General features: G+C 49.9%; 1 protein-coding gene across 7 annotated transcripts in view; it reads right to left on the bottom strand.

Annotated features, from left to right (window-relative positions):
• The window catches only part of FER1L6 (fer-1 like family member 6), a 129,178-nt gene that overhangs the window by 91,760 nt on the left and 14,943 nt on the right, over positions 1-22,475 (bottom strand). For 4 of the 7 annotated variants that reach the window (XM_045860987.1, XM_045860988.1, XM_045860992.1 and 1 more), the window contains exons 2-6: positions 11,551-11,589; positions 8,778-8,857; positions 3,998-4,118; positions 1,327-1,381; positions 1,045-1,176 (exon numbers count right to left, since the gene is read on the bottom strand). In XM_045860987.1, coding sequence (XP_045716943.1) covers positions 1,045-1,176; positions 1,327-1,381; positions 3,998-4,118; positions 8,778-8,857; positions 11,551-11,589 — 427 coding nt within the window. The remainder of the gene's footprint in view (positions 1-1,044; positions 1,177-1,326; positions 1,382-3,997; positions 4,119-8,777; positions 8,858-11,550; positions 11,590-22,475) is intronic. The other 3 variants (XM_045860989.1, XM_045860993.1, XM_045860994.1) reach the window with 1 other exon arrangement.

The following is a 22,475-nucleotide window of genomic DNA, read 5'->3' as shown; positions in this document are numbered from 1 at the left end:
ACTGAACCGCACACCCTGATGTAGACTCAATGTAGACGAATCGCCAGTCCCCGTTGTTTGGTGAAAACAGCCAGGTCAGGACAGTGTGTAGCATGCTCCCATTTGGTTACAATGTTTATTTGTCTTGTGCACGCCTGAAACTTCTCGGAAAGGACATACAAATGCCTGCTGAGAATGGCTGTCCTGCGGGGGTGGGAGGACTCGGCAATCAAGGATCAGAGATAACCCCCTGGCTGGCATAGCTCAGTGGACTGAGCTTGAGCTGCTAACCAAAGTGTCACAGGTTCAATTCCCAGTCAGGGCACATGCCTGGGTTGCAGGCCATGACCCTCAGCAACCCCACATTGATGTTTCTCTCTCTCTTTCTCCCTCCCTTCCCTGTCTAAAAATAAATAAATAAAATCTTAAGAAAAAAAGAAATTCTGTTTAAAAAAAAGGATCAGAGATAAGTGGGACACGTATTTTTCACCAAATGTCATTTTACACTCTTGATATCTTTTACCATTTTTATACTGTGTAATCTTTTTACTTTCCAAAGAGAATGTCTGTGTGTTTAATATTTAGAAGCTTCACATCCCTCTTTGATGGTTTCCTTTACAATTTTTACACTGCTTACAAAAACACGCCTATTTCACTTTCCCACGGAGCATGCCTGTTTCAAATGTAATAATTAAATTTCCAGTGTCTCTGTTATGCAAAGGAATGTGTACTTTCTCATTAACCAACATCCAACACATTTTCAAATATAAACCCAGAGCTTATAGCGGATGAAGATGCTCTTGCAAGAAATACGAAAATGGGTCTTATTAAAAATATAGTAATGTATTTAAAATGTATAGGAATTTCTCACCTATCCTTCCCCTTATCTTTTTGTTCAGCTTTATGGGGGCTGTTTGTTAAGGAGGCTCAGAGGGTCTGTGGTGGGCCTAGGTGCGTGCTCGAAAGCAAACACGAGGGGCACGGGGTTTTCTGTTTGGCGCAGGAATACCAGAGGGCAGCAGCGCAGAGCGCAGGGAGAGGGCACTGGTGGCTCTCGGGACTTACTTCATTGTAAAATGGGCTGTTGGTCCCTTCCTTCACTGTGCTTTGCTTCTTCTCGTCCCCAACCTCAATGATCACCACCGGGTCGATGTTCTCGCCCACCAGCTGGCGGGCCTCGGTGATGGTTATGGCGATCTAGGACACAAGGCGACAAGGCAGCGTAGGCGCTGGGGACCTGGCTCTCCCTTCATAGAGGAAGCACTGCAGGGGGCAGGGGGGCAGGGGGGAGGGGAGGGAGCCAGCGGAGGGGGAGGGTGGGGCTGGTAGGAAGAGTCAATCACTTACTTGATAATTTTGGGATCTGACCTCCCCATCGTGGATCTTAGTCATCAGTTTTGATCTATTGTAAGGAAGTTTAGCATATATGTTTCATCAGGTTAGAACATATTTTAGATCTGTAAGCCATGATCATATTTCCCTAGTACTTCTATTTATGTTGTGTCACATATTTATTCTCTTTACATATTTACATCTCTGGGGGAGAGAAGTATCAATGGACACGTGACTTAACTGCTCCATAAATCAGTTCCCCCCCTGAAAGTGGAGCTAATAATAGCACTTAACCTCACGGGGTGATTGCTAGAACTTAAAGATGTAATGCAGGTAAACATTTAGTCCAGGACCTGGCAAGAATACATGTCAACTCTTATTGTGCGTATGACTGCCAGTGCTCCTTATTTTTTATTTTTACAGAATAAGACACCACAACTTCTCCGCAAGGCGGCGGCACAGCTGGGTCTCCATCAGGATGCCCCGTGGCTCCTGCCTGATCCTATCCATGGGACCACTTTGCCGTTTCCGTTAGATATAACGGTTCTGAGTTCCATGATTGCATTTGAAAAAACTGATAAAAGAGAAAATTGGAAGGAAGAACCAAGATGCTGTCTCAGTGAGATTTCACATCCGGAGGGTTTCCTGTATCTGGGCTGTCGTAAGTAATTGGAAAGACAGCTGTGCCACACCTGGGTGCGGAGACTGGCCAACAGCAGACAGGGGTGAAGAATCCTGTCCCCAAAGCAGCCACGGGCAGGAAATGAACTGCACCTGAGTTCCTTTTAAATTCATTCTCTTATCTTCTAACAATTCCACCTTGCATCTGACCCCATCCCGTTTCTCCTGATCCTTGAGTCCAGTGGAGAACAGAGTAAACAAGCAAAAATCTCAAGGCTTTGCAGTCAAGCTGATTTGAATGACAATGCTTGTTCTCCCTGCCTTCCCCATCTGAGAGCGGAAATGATAATTCCTGCTACATGGAGATTCAAGGAGATAATGCGTGTAGGGAAGGGAAGATATCACAAAGTGTGTGTTTGTGAATAAAATGGCAAATTTCTATCAATCATTTGCTGTGGGAAAGCTCTCTGATTTCCTCAGAGGAAAAACAAGGATGAAAACCATCACCGCAGCCCTCGAAAAGCTAGCAGTGTGAGAGAGGCCCAAAGCAAAGCACATAAAGAAAGAGCTAGTGAGTATAAAATGTGTCACAGAAAAAACGCCCCAGTTCAGAGAAGAGAGACGTTCCTGAGAGCCGGGGTCAGCAGCAAAGACGTCCCAACAGAGGCTGGATCTGAACTGAGCATCCGTCGGTGGGTAGAATTTTAACCGATGGAGAATGTTCTGACCGAGGGGAAAATAAAAGTCTGCGGCTCCTTACTTCTCTTTGTCCTGCCTTCCTCCATTCAGTGCTACTACCTGGTGAAATAGATGGCGAGTAAGCCCTTCAAAGCCACTTAAAAATAATTGAAATCTCTCCCCACTCGGGGGTTGGGGGTTGGGCATTGTCATGAGGCCACGCGGGGGAAGGAGATATTACAGCCAGTGTGTTTGTGCCAATTTAACGTCTTCTGTTCAAGGTCGGCCTCTGCGGCACCACCTTCTCTGATTCCCGTCGGCCACCTGCCCTCTGCCCCTCGCACACACGCACTGCCTTCCTGCCATGGCATTGTGGTGACAACTCAGGGTCTGCCACACCGAGAGGCACCAATTGAGAACGAAGATGGGGTGGCACGAGGAACTATCACGAGGAAGAAACTGGCGTAAACAACCGCGGTGGACGGAAAGCACCGCTGGCTCCGGCTGTCGGCTCCCTTGTGTCCGTGCTCTCTGCCGTGAAACTCAGCGTGATGCGGGCTGGCGCTGTGGCCTGCGCTGTGGCCAACAGAATGCACCGACTTGCCGACTCCAAAACTAGGCCTGTGCACTCCCACTCTCTCTCAGAATACTGCCATCACCACCACGGAAACAGACCAGCCTGCCAGGGGATCTGATGCCATTTGGAGGAGAGCCCCGGGATCCCAGGTGAAGCAAACCTGGACCAGTGTACGACCAGCCAACCCCCAGACTAAAATTCGCATGCAGAGCTGCCAACTGACCACAGACACATAATCGATGTGTCTGTGACTGCCTGGCACTTGGAAAACTACCCAGCGAATTTACAGACTCATGAACGATCATAAATGCCGCTTTTGTGAACCCACGGAATTTGGGGGTGATTGGTGCGCGTCAGTAGCTAACTGATACCATGCATTGCATGCAGAAAGCCTGTTTGCTCTGAGTCATATAAGAGGCACCTTCTCCTTGGGGACAGACACAGAGCTGAGATACCTAGCATATCGATGAATTAAAGAGCAGGTGAGAGACAGCTCCTGAGTCTGTCTCCTGTTGCTGCTGTCATTCCCGAACTGCGAGGGACACTCAGACCTAAATTCAGGGGATTTAAGGCCAGAAGTGGGTAGAGCCAGGGCCCTGGCTGGGCCCCAAAGGCTGCCCCAGATCAAGAGGCCGGCACTGCCACAGACAAAGCTGGACGTGAAGACACACACTCCGTCTTCCTTAGACCCCTGGCTCCTTGCAGACAGTGCTGAGGTGCTGGTCTCCGCCCCCAGAGCCTGCAGGCGTACCTGACACAGAGGAGGAGCTCAGCAAATGTGTGTGCTTAGTGCCTGCACCAACACCGTACCTTCTCTTTGGAGTTGCTGAGGGGACAGGAGGGATAGATGCGTCATCATAAATCAAATCTCCTCCCCGTCTGTCCTGGTGAGAAGGGCCCTCCTCCGGAGCTTCAGCTTCACCTTGACCATCTAGAGAAGCCAAAAAAAGAAGAAAATGTGGTTAGGTACACAGGTAGTGGTGACCTGAGTCTCCATTCTGTGTCTGGCGCTGTGCCACAAGGGTACAAGGCCACCAGAAGACGGCCCTTGCTAGCATGAAACTTAACACATTATTGACAGAAAGCCAGACACATATCTTAATTCTCGAAAAAAATATGCACCTTCTGTTTCCCAAATAGTGTATTTAAATGCATAGTATTATGGAAAGAAAACTTCAGTATGAATTAAAAGACATGTTTTCAAGTCATAAGCTTGCCACAGCGAGAGGTAGACAAGTAATTTATTCCCTCTGAATCTCATTGGCAACATTTGATGTGCATGAGGATCTCCTGGGAAACTCTTAAAATACAGATTCTGATTCTGCAGGTCTGGGGTTTCTAACAGCGAAGTGATCTGGGGGCCAATTCTGAGTAGCAAGGTGATGTAGGCTGAATGATGTTCCCCAAAGACAGCAGGTCTTGGTCCCCGGAACCTGTAGATGTGACATTATTTAGGAAAAAGCGTCTTTGAGATAAGGAGATTATCCTGCATACACAACACAGGTGGGTCCTACAGCAATCACAGGAACCCTGGGAAGAGAAAGGTGGCGGGACAAAAGTGAAATGCAACGTGGCCTTGGGGCCAACCAGGGAATGCTGCCACCACCGCCAGAAGCCAGAAGGAGCAAGAAATGGGTCCTCCGAAGGCAGCGGGGCCCTGCAACATCTTGATTTGTCCCAGTGACACTGATGGTGGACTTCTCTTTTTCTTTAGATTTTATTTATTTATTTTTAGAGAGAGGGAAAGGGAAGGAGAAAGAAGGAGAGAAACATTAATGTGTGGTTGCCTCTCATGCGCCCCCTACTGGGGACCTGGCCCGCAACCCAGGCATGTGCCCTGACTGGGAATCGAACTAGTGACCTTTTGGTTCACAGGCCGGCACTCAATCTACTGAGCCACACCAGCCAGGGCTCATGGTGAACTTCTGGTCTCCGTTTCCACTGAAAAACAAAGCCACCCAGTTGGTGGTATTTATTACAGCAGCCATAGAAAACTAATACACACATGTTAAGAACATTTCCAAACATATTCTTTACATGTCCCCCTCCCCCCACCAAGAGGATTCTGACTTAATTTATCTGTAATGTTGCCTAGATATCAGATTTTTTAAAATTCTCCAGCTCGTTTTATTGTGTGGCAAATCTTGAGAACCACGTCTCAACCAGGTTTTTGGTGAAAGCTAGAAAGGGGATGGAACACTCCCCGACACGAAGAGATCCTGCACGGTGTAGTGCAAAGACCTGACTGCAAAAGGTCTGGGTTCAAATCCCAGCTCTGTCACTTTCTGGCTCTAAGATTTGGGACAACTTACTTAACTTCTTTCAGCCCTGTTTTCCTCGCCCCTAAAGCAAAGCAACAGTAGTGCTATCTACCCTGAAGATATTAGGAAAATTAAACAAACTGCGGACAGCCCCTAGCACCCCACTGGCCGGAAACATGGTGAGTATGCATTGTGTGGATTTCAAGTTAGGTGACTGGGGTAAGTCACTCAGAATTTCTTGGCTTTTTTCCCCCTTGCCTATGCAATGAAAGGATTAGATAAGAAAAGTGGTTTTAAACCTCTTAAAAGCAACATAACCCTTTCAAAAATGTAATTTTATACCAGTCTTCAATAAATAACACAAGTCCATGCATACCGAACTGTTCCAGGTGCCAGGGGGTGAAATTCTGGGCAAGGGGCCTCCCACGGGCCTCCCCACCACCCTCTGCAGAAACCCTGAAACTCTTTCTCAGAACCTCGGGCTCCATGGACCTGCCAACCCATCAACTTAATCCCGAAACACCTTCCAGTTTTAAAGTATTCTGGTTCTCCTATTTTACTCAGCAACCAAGAAAAACAGCGCCGAGCCAGAGAGCAGGTGGGGCAATGCACCCCACGGGCCAGAGGAGCTCGGGGACACAGGCCTGTGCAGGCGCTCAGCACTCACAGAGAGGATGGCCGAATGAACGCAGCCACCTCGGACTCTCCCCTCGCCAGGGAAACAACAGACGAGGCAGCCGGCGGAGATGCCCGACGAAATGCCAGCGCCTGGCTGCTCTCCGGCAGCAGCCAGAGAAAATTAAGTCTTTCTCCTCCACTTGGCAACAGAGGCCTCAAGGATGGGGACCAACTGTAAGCAGGGAACATGCTTGCGCACCTCCACATGCCAGCAACTGTGCTCGGTTGGATGCCAAGGATGGAAGGCGCGACAAAACGTGGACCCCTCCCCTGCGTCACCTGCTGGAGGGTGGCACGGACCGGGAGGGAGGGAGGGAGGCAGTCCGCCTCTGCTAGGGCTGGCACGCATGCATTCATTCATTCATTCACTGATTCCCACCATCTCTCTCCAGTCCACTCGGCACAGAGCATGCGGAGAGACCGTCTGAACAAAACTCGCCTCGGTTGGCTTCTCTTCTTACAACCCTTCCGGGGCCTTCCACTGTCCTTAGAATAAAGCCGAAGTTCACTGCTCTGTCTGGCTTCCGCCTCCTCCTCCTCCTAGCCCTCCTGTCCCCCTGTCCTGCCATCACTGTTGTCTGGCCTCGCAGGCCTGTTTCAGTTCCTATGAGGCTAGACAGGAACTGAAAACAGACTCTCTCCCGTTTGGAATCTGTCTCCACAGGCCTCCCTCTGTTTGAGTCTCAGCTGCCGCTCCCTGCCCACCCCTGGTGCACAGCTTCTCTCCCTTGAAGTGTCAGCCTAAATGGTACCTCCCCAGAGAACCCCTCTCTGACCGCCCTGAAAAAGGTTGTAGCCTCTGATGCAGCCCACTGTCTATGTTCTGGACGCTGCTGTTCTCGACTTGTAACGCAGTTCCCGCATCAGGACCCCAATAGATGGCAAATGGCCCATCCAGAGCGGGGCCACCTGAGAGCTTGTTTTGCAAAGGCATGGGCGTGGGAAAACCACAGAGGGTTGTGGGTCACTGGGGCTTATGGCTGCAAAGCTGCTCCCCCTTGGAGGCCCCCCTCAAAGTGAGGAGAGAGAGTAGCTACCAGAACTTGGATGTTTCTCTCAGCTTCCCCATGAGGAGCAGCACCCAGCCTTGAGCTGAGGAACCCCAGTCGTGACCTAACGCTCTTCCATCTCTCAGACGCCCTGCTGGGGCGCCCCACAGGGAGGGGACCTGGGTTGAGCATCCAGAGGAGTTAGCCTTCTGGGACAGAGAACAGGTGGAGAGGGGTGCACAGTAGCCTCCTAGGACAGAGAACAGGTGGAGAAGGGTGCAGAGTAGATCTGGAGGGGCCAATGGAAGAGTCCCACACAGAGCTGTCCCCCCCAGACTACCCTGTGTTCACCATTATACACCCAGGACCCAGCACAGCACCCAGCACAGCAGCACGCACAGCACCCAGCACTGCACCCAGCCCTCAGCGAACATTCCATCACTGTCTACAGAACAGATGAATGAATGGGTGATCGTGGGAGATACCAAAGAACTCTTTGTTGGGCAACCAATCAACAGAGGAGCTGAGGTAACTGGAATTTTATAAAATTAAGGCATAGCCAGTATGCCTCAAAATACACAAATAGAAGAGCCACAGACTTTGAGCATCTTGAAGCATTTCATGCAGAAAAGTCTTAACCTCCCAGGCCAGCCCAACAAGGAAACACGAGTGCGTTCTATGGCCTTTGTTTGGTCAGCCTCCCGCAGGGCGGCCCCTGGCCAGCAGGATGGGCGCTGTTGACTTTCCAGGAGGGGGCTGATTCTCTCTGCCCTGTTTGCTTTGTGGGCTGGAGACTCTGTCGGAATGAGCCACAGGAGCCAGCTCCTCCGGAACACCTGTGGTTGGCTGCCCTGAATCCCGGCCAGCATGTTCCTTCCGCCCCTGCCCCTGTGCAGTGAGGGCTCCCAGCTGGAAGGGGGGGGAGAGCCCAGACTCTGGTGTGAGACTTACCCAGGCTCAGGAGCCAGCTTCCCCACTTACTAGCTGTGTGGCTTTGGGCAAGCCACTTGCCCTCTCTGAACCTCTGCTGTAAACCACGGGCAGAGGAATCTACATGTTAGAGTAATGAACGATGAATGTCAAGTACAAAGCATCACGGTCTCATTAAATGTGTCGTAACTACTATTTTTCATAATGTCCTTGAAGGAGGAGACTGTGCCTTATTCAAGCATGTGTCCCCAGGACCTACCACAGTGTCATAATTCCAAGGACACCAGGAAAGGCCCCAAGCCTTTTCTACCCACTCCCTGACACCTTTAGTTTGAGTAAATAAGTACTCCGTCTGGCCGTGTGAGGTCAGCCCAGCGACCCACACCATGTCCCTTTGACAAAGGGACACGGAGACTCGGAGCCGCTGAGTGACGCATCCTGGGCCACAGAGCATATCAGAGCAGACACAGGAGCTCGAATCCAGCTGCTGCTTCCTCATGGGTCCCTTCCACCCATTTGGTCCGAAGACCAGGCGGCCAGCCATCCCGGGGCGGGCTGCCTTGGCCCACACCTGTGACTGGCAGAGTCCGAAGACCCAGCAGGCAGCACCTTTCCCGCCTCGCCCCTAAGGAGAGTGCCCCGCGTTCTCAGCCAGGGAGGGGTCCGTCCACTCGGCAAGGCCCACAGACCCCAGGGCAGTGGTCAGGCCCCCCACCCCCTTGGAAACCTCACCTTGGGCAGCCTTGTTGGCTAGGATTAACCCCTTCTCTGCTTTGTTCTTCTTCTTCTTCAGCTTCCCAAACATCCCCTTTCTGAAAAGAAGAAGAACATAAACACAGTCATAGTAACTTTGAGTCATTTAGATATGTTAGGAGAAAATGCCCCCCACACGCACACACACACATGTGCGCACACACATGCACACACACACACTGAGTTCTCCTGGAAGCCGACCAGCCTTCCCATCTACCCAGGACAGACGCCGAAAGACAGGGGTCGGGACGACCCACCCAGGGATCCAGGCAGTTAGTTCCACTCGTCTAGAGACCAGGAAAACCCCACAGGAACAGAAATCATTAAAAAAAGAAAGAAAGAAAAGAAACTGCACTTAAATGAGGCCTAACCCTAATACTAACAGCACTAGCCACTACTTCTCCAATTCTCTTCACTCACCTGTGTACACACGCAAAATAAATGACAATATTTACTCACAATGCCAATCAGCAACCCTCCCCTATCCATCTAACAGATGAGGAGCCAAGGCCCAGAGAGGGTAAGTAATGTTTCTGAGGTCACACAGCATCACGAGTCAGAGCTACCACTGGAACCCAGGTCTGTCTGATCTCGCAGCCCAGGCTCTAACCTGGTGGCCTTGAGCCTGCTGGTTCCCCTGAGCAGCATGAACACCCTCTCCAGAGGCAGCTCTCAGCCCATTCCCAAGGTCAAGAGGCCTTGGAACTCACGGAGGTCACGCCACAAGTACACATAAGCTAACACAGGGTATGGGACCTGAAGGTCAGCTACTATTATTATTGCTATCATTAGCCCTGAGCTGGAAACCATTTGGGAGCCTCCCTCCCGTCTCTGGAAAAGGGCCTAGTCTGCAGTCTCTAACAGACAATAGATGCATCCCAACAGTCTGCTGGCCTCCCGGGAGAATCCCCTTCTGGGGCTCCGAGACTGAGAGAAGAGCAGCCGGCTCTGCGTGGAGGGGCGGAAAGCCACCGTTCAGAGGAAAAGTCCCGGCCTTGAGTCGGCCGGCTGGGGGGCAGCCAGGGAGGTAGGGGCGAAAGAGCAGCGGAGGCCTGGAGGAGCGGGGAGGGGAGAGCAGCAAAGGCTCCGACCCTGTCCACCTCCATCTCTGCCATCCTGGAGCAAAGCGAGGAGAGGGCCCAGACCAACGGACGGACAGACCGACTGGCAGACTCTTCCATTCTGCTTATACGTCCAGGACGAGGAGAAGGAGGGGTAGAGCACAGAGGCTGAGGTCAGGAGCTCCACGGCCAGCTTGCCTGGGCTCCAACCCCAGCGTGAGCTTGGCAACCTTGAACAGGTCACTTGACATCCCTCACCTTACCATTTTCTGAAATTTCTTAAAGAAAACTTCCAGTAATAATTCTTGCTACCCTGTTTTCCAAGGAAAGTCGCCCCACGGCCAGTGCCTTCCAAACCCTGAATCGCCCGCCTCGGTCCCCAAGGGCTCACTACCACGACCACTTCGCAGGGGCAGAAGCGGACGTTCCTCGGGGGAGCCTGGCCAACGGTCCCTGCAGGCTACTTGAAAAGGCAGAGCTACTTCCACCCTCAAACAGGACATCGCTCCTAACAGATGGCAGCATCTGCCAGAGGGAGGCATTGGGTTCCTTTAGGGACATCTTCGCCATCCACAGCCTCAGCGTCCTGAGCCTCCCGCTGGGCAGCTGGTGAGCGAGGCGCCGGGGCATGCCCGAAACTGCTGCTGCCATGGCGGGAAGCAGGGAGAGGCAGCCCACCTCCTCCCTCCAGACAGGCGCTCCAGCGTCTCCGAAACCAAGAGCCCTTGGCCCTGCTGCCCACTGGAGGCCGCAAGGAAGCCGAAAAGATCCTGATGCCTGGAGTCACTTTGAGAAATCTGTGATTGCTTCGGAGAAGGCCTGCACCGAGGAGGCCAGGTCTGGGCGCCGCTCGGACCTCCTGCTCTGGGGGCCCAGAGACATGCTTCGGGATTGCCCCAAGGATTTACGACCAGCCCGGCTGCCTCAGGGGGGCTAACGTTTGTTTCACAAGCACACGAGGTTGTCGGCCGGAACCCGAGTCAGTTGTCAGGAGCACTCCCGGCCTGACGCCCAGCGTGCAAAGCCTTCTTGATAAATCCTGATGTCTCCTCCCCGGCCCCGTGACATCCACCGCAGAGAGGACACAGAGCCACCAGCCCAGAACAATCGAGCCACTGGCGTGCCGGGCAAGTCGGTGACACGAGACTCAGCTCAGGGGCCGGCTTTAATCTGCTAGAACGTGGCGGCCGGAGGAGCACGTTTCCGTCACAGGCGGCACAAGGGTGCTCCTGACCCGACTCACAGGGCGACATTACAATAGGAAACGATGTTTGTAAAATGCTACATGTTATTGCAGTGTTGATGACAAGGAAATGGGTTAGACTATGTCCCTGAATGCATGTAAAATTTTTAAACCAACGTATGGAAATTCACTACGTGCCAGGAACACCATTTCACATGCATTGTCTCCTAGGCTTCCTACAACGCATCACCAGGCAGATTTTTGCAAACGAGAGGTTGTCAGGGGTTTCCGGCCCATGTGTTGGCATCAGCCAGTAAATCAGGAAGGCTCACCTGTAAGTCTGCAGGGCAGGCACCACTGCACCCCTGTCTCTAGTCTGCCCAGGATCCCGGCGTGGGAACCCTCTCACTTCCCAAAATGACTGAGACTCGGGCTTAGGATCTACCGAATCTCCCCCCAGGGCCACCCCGGGGTGAGTCGAGAGACACACAGAAACCCCCATACCAACCTGGTCTCCTCTGGTTGAAAGCTACCGTGACTCCGATATCTGTATCCAAACAACAAGAACATCAGACAGCGCACGTGTTAGACTTGCTTCCGCACGTCTGTGGAAGGTGGTGGTGCTCCGTGGGGAATCCCGGGGCCCTCCCTGCCCGGCACACAGAAAGCGGAGCTGGACAACGGGGGTTTGGGTCTCATCTACCCTTTCTTACTCTGTCACCGGCCGGCCATGGGGCTTCTCTCCGCTCCAGGCTCCTCTGCTCCCTGGGATGTTATTTATGTGACTTAATGAACCCCCATGCTGAACCATACTGCTAAGCTCCATACTACCATTAGCTACGGAGAGCTACTGTAACGTTATGTTCAAAGCTCAGTGGAGCCGGAGTTAGAAAATAGCTTGCAAGCCGGGTCTCCTGTGGTCACCCACTGTGTCACCAAATTCCCCTGCTGGGCTCACCTTTTCTGCCTTCAGTGGAGAATGGAAGCTGCTCAGGCCAAAGGACAAAATGCTAGGTTAATTGTGTCCACAGGGGTGACCAGTCCTGGGCCCTGCTGTTCTCCTCCCCGCCTCAGAGGACGCAGGACACAGGTGGCCTGGGCACCTCACCCTCAAAACCAACTCACAACCCCCAGAACTTTAAACAATTTTTCTTTGTGGACAGTCTGTGAATTTATTCACGTGAAAACTCATACAAACTTACAAAAATAAATTATGTTTAATTATATGGTTAATAAAATGTCTTTATCCTAACAATAAATTTGCATATAACAGGTTATCCTAAGAACCAAACAAAAGCAAGCTTCAGCACCATTCTAAGGTACCTAAAGAGACCTGAGTAAGTCCCCAAATGCTTTCTGGGAAATATCCCATCCGTGTGCTTATCTTACTCCTAAGACTAGGATGTACGTGTCAAAGGCAAACCACCAAACGCAGAAACAGCTTCAGTGTGGGCTGTGACAGAGGAATGTTAAAGTAAACATCTGTGCGGCTGCCTGCCTCTGTCCAGACCCTGCCACTTCTCTTCCTCGCCCTCCGTGATCCTCCCGTCACGACTCACCTGTTCGGGACCCTATTTCCTTAGGGCACTGATGCCCCTCCTTGCCTGCACATCAGCTCACACAGGGCAGCTTTCCCAGCTGTCCGCACACCACGGCCAGCCCCATCCCGGGGAGCCTGATTTCATTGTTCAGCCACGGAGCTGAGGCTCGGGGCTTTCGAGAGTCCCCGAGGTGATTCTAATAGGCAGCGAGGCTGCAAACCCCTGAGGTTAAGCCGTCAGCCACAGTGAGCTGTCTTCCCAAAGACAAGGCTTATATTTTTTAAAAGAAAGTTCAAAAAATCATTTTATAGCCAAAAGGAAAAATGACATCGAGGAAATTCAGAATATTTGGTGGATATACTTCAGTAGGCTGAATGAACTTTATTGTCTAACCCCAACTTCTCTTCCATTTAAAATCTCCATCCTGGTAATGAGGCCAGAGAATTGGTTGCCTTTTCTGCTTGTGCACAGGGTCGGCCCAGTCGAGGAGGAACCAAGTGCACAATGTCCCAGGCAGTGGCCTCAGTAAATGGCTCCCAATCTCATGCAACCAGTTCGCTCCTGCTCACTGCGAGTTGGAACCTGCTACCTCACTGAGATAAGTGGGTGTTTCTCTATCAGGTCCCCATTTTGTACACTGGCCATCATAAGAAGATTCAAATGTCACCAACTCAGCAGACTATCACCGAGAGCCTTGACATTCACCTGAGACAGTCGGCTGAGTCTAGGAAATGCGCCTCCAAGGATGCTAAGGAACCCTCCTCCTGGGGTTCTTCTGCATCAAGGATAGCTCGGGAACGATTCAGAGTCACATTGTATAAAGCCAGCCCAGGGTAAGCCAGTCCTTCGAGATCTTTGCTGAATGTTCAAGGGCAAGGCAGTAGGATGGTGCCACCATGGGACTGCCCTGGAAAATGGGGGCTTTCCCCTCACATGCATCTCACCCGCCCTGCGGCCCAGCGAAAGTGCCCACTCTTGACACCATCTTCCAAGGGTGGGGGGGTCCCTTCTCAACCCCTGGGCACTGGTCTCCCTCCTGTCCCACGCCTCCTCCTCTACGGCTAAGGTCAGCACACGACCAGGTTGGTTGGGGGCAAGGAAAATAGAGAAACAATACTGGCAGATGGTGCCAAAGACTCCATACAATTAAGGTTGGGGGATCCTCTCCAACCCAAAGCATTCTCTTGCCTGGGACCCTGAGAAAGTGTCTGGTTTTCCCTTCCCATCCTCTTTACAGCGAGGCCCACGGGAGTCCTGATCTCTGTTCTCCTAAAGACAAAACAATCAACCTTGAAGCCCGAAACAGACTACAGGCAGCTTTCCAACGTTTGGAACAAGCAGCTCTCTCTCCCTGCGTCTCAGCATAAACAGGTCTTCAAACGCCCACCCTTTTTAAGCCCCCTGCTTTTCTTTACTCCCCAAACCTTTCTCTTCCCATTATCCTTTGGCAGAATATGAAACCCACTGACTGACACTCCACTTGGCTAAGGTGGAGTGCACAGTGCACAGTGCAAGGTTCCTATGCCCACGTCATCTTTGCTTCTCCAGGCCCACCTCCCCACAGAGCATCCCTATTGTGCTTTCTGTCCCTACTTCCGAGTGGGAGGCAGTCACAGAGGCGGGGCTTCTTCTCCCTGCAGTTGGGTGGGCGAGTCCGTCTCATTCACAGTGAAGTGTTTAAAGGCCAAGCCAGACGCCAGGTCCCTCCCCCCTCCTCCCACCTAGCTGTGCCAGCCATAAAGATGACGCCTTGTTCTCAGCTTCTTGACCGGTTTTAAACACATGCGGGAAAGAGAAGGGTAAGGTAATTGCCTTAGGAGCACCAGTACACTGATATATAGCACATTTTGTTGCAAGTGAGAATCATTAAACTCCATAATGGGTAAAAGGAAGGTCTGATGAAATTTCTTCCAAACCTCATTTTCTGCTGCCATGGATATTGAAGACAGATCTTGTGTGAAATTAAACGAAGTAACCACCCTTCCTGTAATGTGTTCTCTGAGCCTTTAATAAGCTGATGTTCACTGTGACTCTCTGAGAGCATAATACAGCATTCGTATTTTTCCAGATTAATTGGATCACACCTGTATCGCAAAACATCAAGTATCCTGACACTTCTTGCAGTACCCAGAGAAAAAGAACCTTGGCAACTTATAGCGAGTGCTCTTCTCTCCTTTCAGACTTCCAGGAGGTGAGCAGTGATCAAGGAAGAAGCACCGGGGAAATCGAGATCCCAGGACACGTCTCCCGTGTTCCAGTTTAATTTTTCCTCTGCCTCCACCCGGCTCCTGTTCCAGTTCCTGGCCTAACTGGCCTTTCCGCATTCCTCCTCCCTCCTCCCTGCGAACTAGTGTCCATTTTGCAGACATCTGCAAACCAGGAGAGCAGAGAACTCCCTTAACGTGATAAAGAATATCTATGAAAGCCCTAGAGTTAACATGATACCAATAGTAAATATTGAAAGACTTCCCCCAGGATTAAAAAAAATGAGATGAGGATGTGCACTATCGCTTCTCCTATTCAACACGGCATCGGTCCAACACGCTTTGACTATTTGAATGAATAAGTGAACTGAACAAGGCATTAAGACACAAGGGCAATATACAAAATTCAGTTGCACATCTCTCTACCCAAAAATTATAAAATGAAATTGTAAATAAAGATATTATAACAGCATCAAGAAGTTCAAAAATTCAAGAATAAATCTAAGAAATATAAGCAAGATCTCTACCCTGGAAATTAGAAAATAAGATAAATGGAATGATATTCCATGATCATGAATGAGAAAGTATAATATTGGGAAGATGTCAGACTTCCCCAACCTGATTTAGAGATTACTATTTACTGTTTCTACTTTGTGAATATTTTTAAGTCATACATTTGTGATTGTGTGTGCTGTGTGTATATGTGGTGATTCAGCAAAATGTTTAATTTTGTGTGTGTGTGTGTGTTTTCTTTTTTTAATCATAATTTTTAAAAATATTTTATTTATTTTTCTAGAGAGGGAAGGGAGGGAGAGAGAGAGAGAGAGAGAGAGAGAGAAAGAGAGAGAGAGAGAGAAACATCAATGTGCAATTGCTGGGGGTCATGGCCTGCAACCCAGGCATGTTCCCTGACTGAGAATCGAACCTGCAATACTTTGGTTCGTAGCCCGCGCTCAATTCACTGAGCTACGCCAGCCAGGGCCAAAATGTTTAATTTTTTAAAAGCATAGATTTTGGGATCTGAAGCCCTGGCTTGGCCTACCAGCTCAGCCACCTGCTAATTAAGTAATCTTGAGCAAATCCTTATCCTTCCTTCACCTCGGTTTCTTCATCTGTAAAATGGAGCATAAGTTCTGTCTCCCTTAGAGGGCTGTCGTGAGGATCAAATGAGGTAAAAAAATGCAACATTCTGTTTGTAAACACTAAAGTGTTATATCCTACATGTTCATTAGAGGGAAAAACAGGATCAACATTCTGTGTATGTCCCTTGGGGCTCCCCACAACCCAGCCTCGGCCCTCCCGTCCAGCACACGACCCCCAAACACTGCACTCCAGCTTCTCAGGCAGCTCCCCCTGATCTCACCGCAGTCTTCTGCCCATGAACCCTTTCTCACTCCAGGCCCTCCTTGAAGGTGACCTCTCGCATCTCTACCTGTCAACACTCAAACCTATATTCTAGGCCCAACTCAACTGCCTTATTTAAGGGATGGGTTCTCCAGTTTTGCAAATAGGAACAAGTCACTCATTGTTCTGGATTTCACTAGCACTTGGTTCTTGTCTCTATGATAGCATTTATCACATGGATTGTAGCAGTATAAAATGGTCATTCTCCTCTATTAGATGCTGAGCTTTTGAAGGCAGTAACCATGCCTACTTATGTCTATACCTTCAGCATCTAGCATAATGCCCGGTACATAGCAGGGCTTAATGACTATTGGACACATGGATGGATAGATAGATGGACAGATAGGGCATTCATAGAAAAAGCCCCACAAGAATTCACTGGAAGTACTTTGTCTCTCTTTAAAAATGTATCATAGCAGACAGAAAAGAGTTGAGGCCCTTCTGAGAGCATAATGGGAGAAGAGAATAACTCAAAACATCCGTTGCTGAGCCTTGCCCTAATAGTTACCTCGGAGCTGTGAAGAAAGAGGAAATTATTCTCTCTCTGGGGCCTGATAAACCATTTGTCCTCTGTTAAGTGGTGCATCAGATCTGGCTGTCATCCAGGCTTCCTCTCCATCCATTTCTTAAAATCACTCCCTTTCCTAATGCATCCTCCTTTCTCTTTCTCTTTATCATGTCTAAATATCTCTTATTGGTCGGTTCTACCACCAGTCCCTTGGGTGGTGACTCAGCAAAAGCACATGGAGCCTATCTGTGTGCCGGCACGGGGGTACCGAGAAAGACCTAGCAGGGCCCTCGGCCTTGGAGGGGCTCGTGGTGTGGGTGCATGGTTGTGAGCACGGGAGAGCAGTGCCATCACAGGCAGGTGCAAAGTGCTTCAGAGAACAGAGGGAAGAATGCCTGATGGGGGTCAGGAAGGGCCAAGGAAAGCATCCAGAGGAGGTGACACTCCAGTTTGATCTTAAAGAAGGAATGAGATCCTGGGAAGCAGAGAAGCGTTGGGTGGAAAGAATGAACATGGATTGAACACTACTCTGTGTTCAATCCCTTCACATGTGATCATTTATTGAAGGACCACAATGACCTTGAGCGAAGACAATATTCGTTTCAGTTTAAAGAGGAGAAATTGAATTAGAGACATTAGGTCATGCTATGGACTTAATGTCTGTGTCCCCCAAAATCCATATGCTGAAGCCCTAATCCCCCAATATGATGGTACTTGAAGGGGAAACCTTTGGGAGGAAATTGGGTTTGGATGAGGTCATGGAGGTAGAGCCCTCACATTGGGGTAGTTGCCTTGATAAGAGAATGAAAGGATTGGCGCTTTCTCTCTCTCTCTCTCTCTCTCTCTCTCTCTCTCTCTCTCTCTCTCTCTCTCTCTGCCATATGCTCTCATCAGACTCTCATTACACAGTCATCAGACTGTCACCAGACACCTCTGGTGTCTGGACTTCGCAGGCTCCAGAACTATGAGAAATAGGTATTTAGTGTTGAAGCCACCCAGTCTATGGTATCTTTTTGTCATAGCAGCTCAAATTGACTAAGACGGGCCACTCATGGATACAGACAGAGTTCAGACTGGATAAGTGGACAAGGGGGATAGCATACACACAGACACTCAAGAAAGCTTCCTCTGATGACATTAAGGGTCTTTCCAAGAACTGGAAATCCCAGCAAACCTTCTATACTGAGAGATGCAAAATCAGACCTGGGAAAACAACCCCTCTGGCTTGGACAGGCCCTATGGTAGTGGGTGTTTTTCCATGTCTGTGAGGTTTCTCCGAGGTGCCAAGCAGCAAGATAAACTACATTGTAAAAGTCCGTGCATTCTGCCTAATCTTCTTGAAATGCAAAACATTTCAGAGCTGAAAAGTGTCTTTAAAATCATCCATTGCTCCATTAAATGTTTAAGTTCCTTTACATACATCTCCATTAACTCCAACCTATTATTATCATCGCTTGAATATCTCTGGAGATGAGGAATTCACTACCTTTCTAACTACCCAGCTACTTTAGTCACATTTTTAAAAAGTAGATAGAGCCCTGGCTGGTGTGGCTCAGTGGATTGAGTGTTGGCCTGTGAACCAAAGGGTTGCTGGTTCAATTCCTAGCCAGGGCACTTGCCTGGGTTACGGGGCCAGGTCCCCAGTGGGGGGTGTGTGAGAGGTACTGCATGTTGATTTTTCTCTCCCTCTCTTTCTCCCTCCCTTCTCCTTTCTGAAAAAGTAGATAGAGATTTAAGTATAACTTCAGTTGGATGTTTGACACTCAATCAAGAGAAAGCTCTAATGTTTCAGCAGCTACCTGACTTTGTAAGGGAATAAAATAGAGGGCATTTCTTCAGCAAAAGGCCAGCAGTAGGACACAGTGGGACAGGAAGCCTTGGAACAGCAGTGGGTAACAGGCTTGGAAGGGGCTTGGTGCAACTCGGGATTGACTGCATTTCAAATGGCACCTGGCTCTCTTCTGGAAGGTCTCTGCCATGAGGCACCAGGCTCGTGCACAAGGGTCACACGGGCCTTTCACCATTCTGTTCCCTCTGCCAGGCCCGGAGAACACCTTCTCCTGCAGCCCCTGAGATGTCATTTACAAACATCCCTCTCCATTCTTTCAGAGTTCTAGAAAGATGGAAGGGCAAGTGTGAAATCTGGAGGCATGCGGTATAAAACATGCCCCTCTGCATGCCCAGAGCAAAGAGGGGAGGGAAAGAGAGGAGAATAATGGGGCCGGAGAGGTGGGCAGCAGGCAGATCATGGAGGCACTCAAGTCACCGGGAAGGGACTTAATTTTACCTTAAGAGCAACAGGAAGTCACTAAAGGGTGAAACGGGGTACTTCATTCTCCCTCTGTCTAGGGATCCAATCTCTTTCTCTCCACAACCCCACCGCTATCCCCTAACAGTCACACCTGGGACCCCTCTCATAGTCTGAGCCGAGTACTTAGCCAGGTGAAACATCACTAAGCTGTCAGTCATAAGTTGCCAGTCACTCCTCTGACGAGACAGGCCCAGCGAGGTCCCTACAGCAGATGCTCCCCGAGGACGTGTGGCTTGACCAGTGCCTCCTACTTCTGCAGCTATAAGGTGAACGTTCCCCTATCTCAGGGGAACGAGGTCTTTTTTGTGTCTTGGCAAAGATCCTGCCTCCACATGCCCTTGGCTACTCAGATTTCAGAGGCTGCCTGGGAGGAGCAGGTGAACCTGGATGGAGGCCTGGGCGTTACCTGGAGGGAAGGGATAGAGACCCTTTTGGGGTGCAGTGTTATTAGAAATATTCTGATAGATGATGTTTGTCTCTGACAGAGGTTCATTGGCTGGAAAGAAAACAAAGAACCCCAGAATGGTAATAGAGGGACAGGGGGATTCACCATGAAAATCAGCGAGTCTGGTTTGGTGGTCGGTGCCCAAAACCAAGCCAATACCATGACTATGGAGAAGACCAGCACTGGTCCAGGGTATGGCCGAGGTTGGAAGCCCCTCCCAACTCTATGTAGCCTTGATACTATAAGGGCTGAGTATCCAAGTTCAAACCAGGGGGTTATAGCCTGTGGAAGCCCTAGGACCAGTCTTCATCAAAGAAGGACCCTTTCCAATGAATTATATTCTTGAGTGACAGAAGCAAAATCCATAACTACAAATAGAATGATCTTGTCCCTTTGTCTACTGCTCTTTGCGCTTCCAGAGAAACTTGAGAGTAGGAAGGCAGGCCTTCACGAAAGACGAGCTGAACATTCTTCTAAGGTGCTTAAGCAATCACTCGGAATGGTCAAAGACAATGTGACTTGTCTGTAACGCAAGCTAACGAAGCAGGCCATGCCCTCACCTATTGCTTGTGTCTGTTTCTCTGCCATTAGGCAAGGTGTGGCATACACTTTACTGTTTTGCACATGCTGGATATTCGAGAGGTGTTAATTTAATAAAATACGTAAAACTCTGTCAACCAACAAGGCAGCCCTGGCCCATTAGCTCCCAGTGACGAGAAGCTCACTACCTGGCAACCCCATAGACCGATGACCACAAATACTCCCTAAACACGCAACAAGGGAAAAGAACTTATGTTAGTGTCTCCAAGGCAAAGAGTTCAGAGTGGATCATAATAGAATGATGCGATTTTGGTCCAAAAGAGATGAAATAAGAAATGGGACATGATTCCCATGTCTATTTTTGGCAGAATGACTAAGGAAAAGAGGTTGAACAGAAATAGGGGCTGCAAGAATAATTTCAAAAACTCGATGGGAGGGGTTATCCATGACCTCAAGCCCAGGTGTCTGCTCACGGGTTCAGGGGTCAGAGGAAGGAAGGGGAGACCGAGTAGATGACAAGGTGGCCCAACATGACCGCCACCCTTCCCCCGACCCCTTCCACACAACAAGGGGACCCATTCTCATCAGTTTTATATATTGAGGAGTTCAAGTAATAAATGAACTTTTTAAGCTTGAAAGCCACTAATCAAGATCAATGTTTCTATTCATTCAACAGATAGAAATATTGAGACTCAGGGAAACGTAGGGATCAGACCAAGTAGCGAGGTCAGACACCCGTTTATTGACATTGCCGTGCCATCTGGGTGCCCACTGGTCCTGTGCTCGCCCCATAGGACTGCCGAGGCCTCGGCGAGCAGGAGCTCCCGCAACCCAGGCCAGGCTCACCGATAACAGGCACCTAAATCCCGTTCATCTAAGAGTTCCCTTTCTCCTTCAACAGAGCTTTCCTTCCCAACTCCTGGGCATTACATAACATGCTCCAAGGGCTTAAATATGGTAGCCAAGTGACTTTTCTCTGTCTACATAAAAACGGGGGAAAAAACCTGAAAGAAAATTCACATCTATGAAGAGCAAAAGTAGTTCAATACTGACAGGAAAAAAAGCTATGGTGTTTCAAAGATGATCCACAAAGGATTTTATCTCCTTTCCATGCTTGAGTTCCTTAATGGCTTCTGCAGCCAAGAGGAGGAAAAATCTCCTTCACTCGGAGCTGATTACTTCCGAGAGTGAAAACTTTAATTAGTGAAATCAAACAAAGCTCTCTAATCAGTCCAACCCTGAAATATAATGAGGTAACTCATTGCAATTATAATCAGCTTCCCGTCATCCACACCCCAGGCACGATCTCAATTTAAAAAAAAAAATCCCCGCCAGAAACACGTTCCTCCAGTTTTCACCGACGTCTGTCACAGAAGGAATGAATCCGAAGGCCCCTCTTTCACGCACGCAACCGACCCTGACTCAGAGGGCGTTGTGGAGAGGCTTGATAAGCAGCTCGTCTCGAGGAAGCCTTTTCTGTGAGATGTATACAGGGTCTCAGAAATGACAGAGCCCCATCAAACCCTCTCTCCCTCACGCAGCCAAGAGGCTCTTGAGGCCTCTGCGCAGCTGCCTCCGAAATTACTTTTGCAAACGCTGGAGTAGGAGCCTGTCGGGTAGGAGGAGGAAGCTCGCCCCATCCTGCAGAACGCCTCAGAGGCAACTGTCCGTGGAGTCTCAGCCGCCACTCAGGGCCCAGGTGTGTGCAGTCCCAAACATGCAGAGGCGCCCCAGCCCCGTTCTGTCCTTCCCCCAGCTTGGAAACAGCGAAGAGAAGGCTCCAAAGCCAGGCCTGGTCCTAGGCCTCAGACTTAGGGTACTCTCAGGGAAGACGACTCCACACACGCAGAGAGGGGACCCTCACTGACCCCCAGTCTGCCGCAGCAACACCAGAGCTGCAGAAGCCCCTATACTGAACTTACATGTAACCATGATGTATCCATACACACACCTGCTTAAAGCCCTGGTTCACACACGGAAGGATGCCACCTGCACTGAACAGAAGCGGGATGCAGCCCAGACCTGAGGACGTCAACGGCGACTGCGCGTTCTACCTGTGAGCCGGTCTACCCTCCCCCGAGCACTTAGCCACAGGTGGGACCCCAACAGAAACCCCGTGAGGGGAGGAAGACGGTGGCATTTCCAAAGTGCACTGGGTAAGACTCAGGCACGGGTCTGACTGTGGCCTCGTGATACCACTTGTAATCTGCGTGCCCAGGAGCAAACTGGACAACCTCTCTGTGCCCCCAAGTTTCCTCTGTAAGATGGGTATCGACAAATACCTACTTCATAGTGTATCAAGGACTAAGTGGCTTATATAGGCAAAGCACTTAGAGCAGCTCCTGGCAAATGAGAGAAAATAGCTACTATTATTCTTAAGACAAGAAAATCGAGGCTCAGAAAAGTTAGGCGACGTGCTCGAAGTCGCCCGGCTAGAAAGCTGCCACTCTGGGGCACGGCCAGGTCCCCTCACGGTCCAT

The sequence above is a fragment of the Phyllostomus hastatus genome, unplaced genomic scaffold, assembly GCF_019186645.2.
Source record: "Phyllostomus hastatus isolate PE091 unplaced genomic scaffold, TTU_PhHast_1.1 phas_scaffold_21, whole genome shotgun sequence".
NCBI classification, from domain to species: Eukaryota; Metazoa; Chordata; class Mammalia; order Chiroptera; family Phyllostomidae; genus Phyllostomus; species Phyllostomus hastatus.
This window is presented reverse-complemented; position numbering and strand designations above follow the sequence as displayed.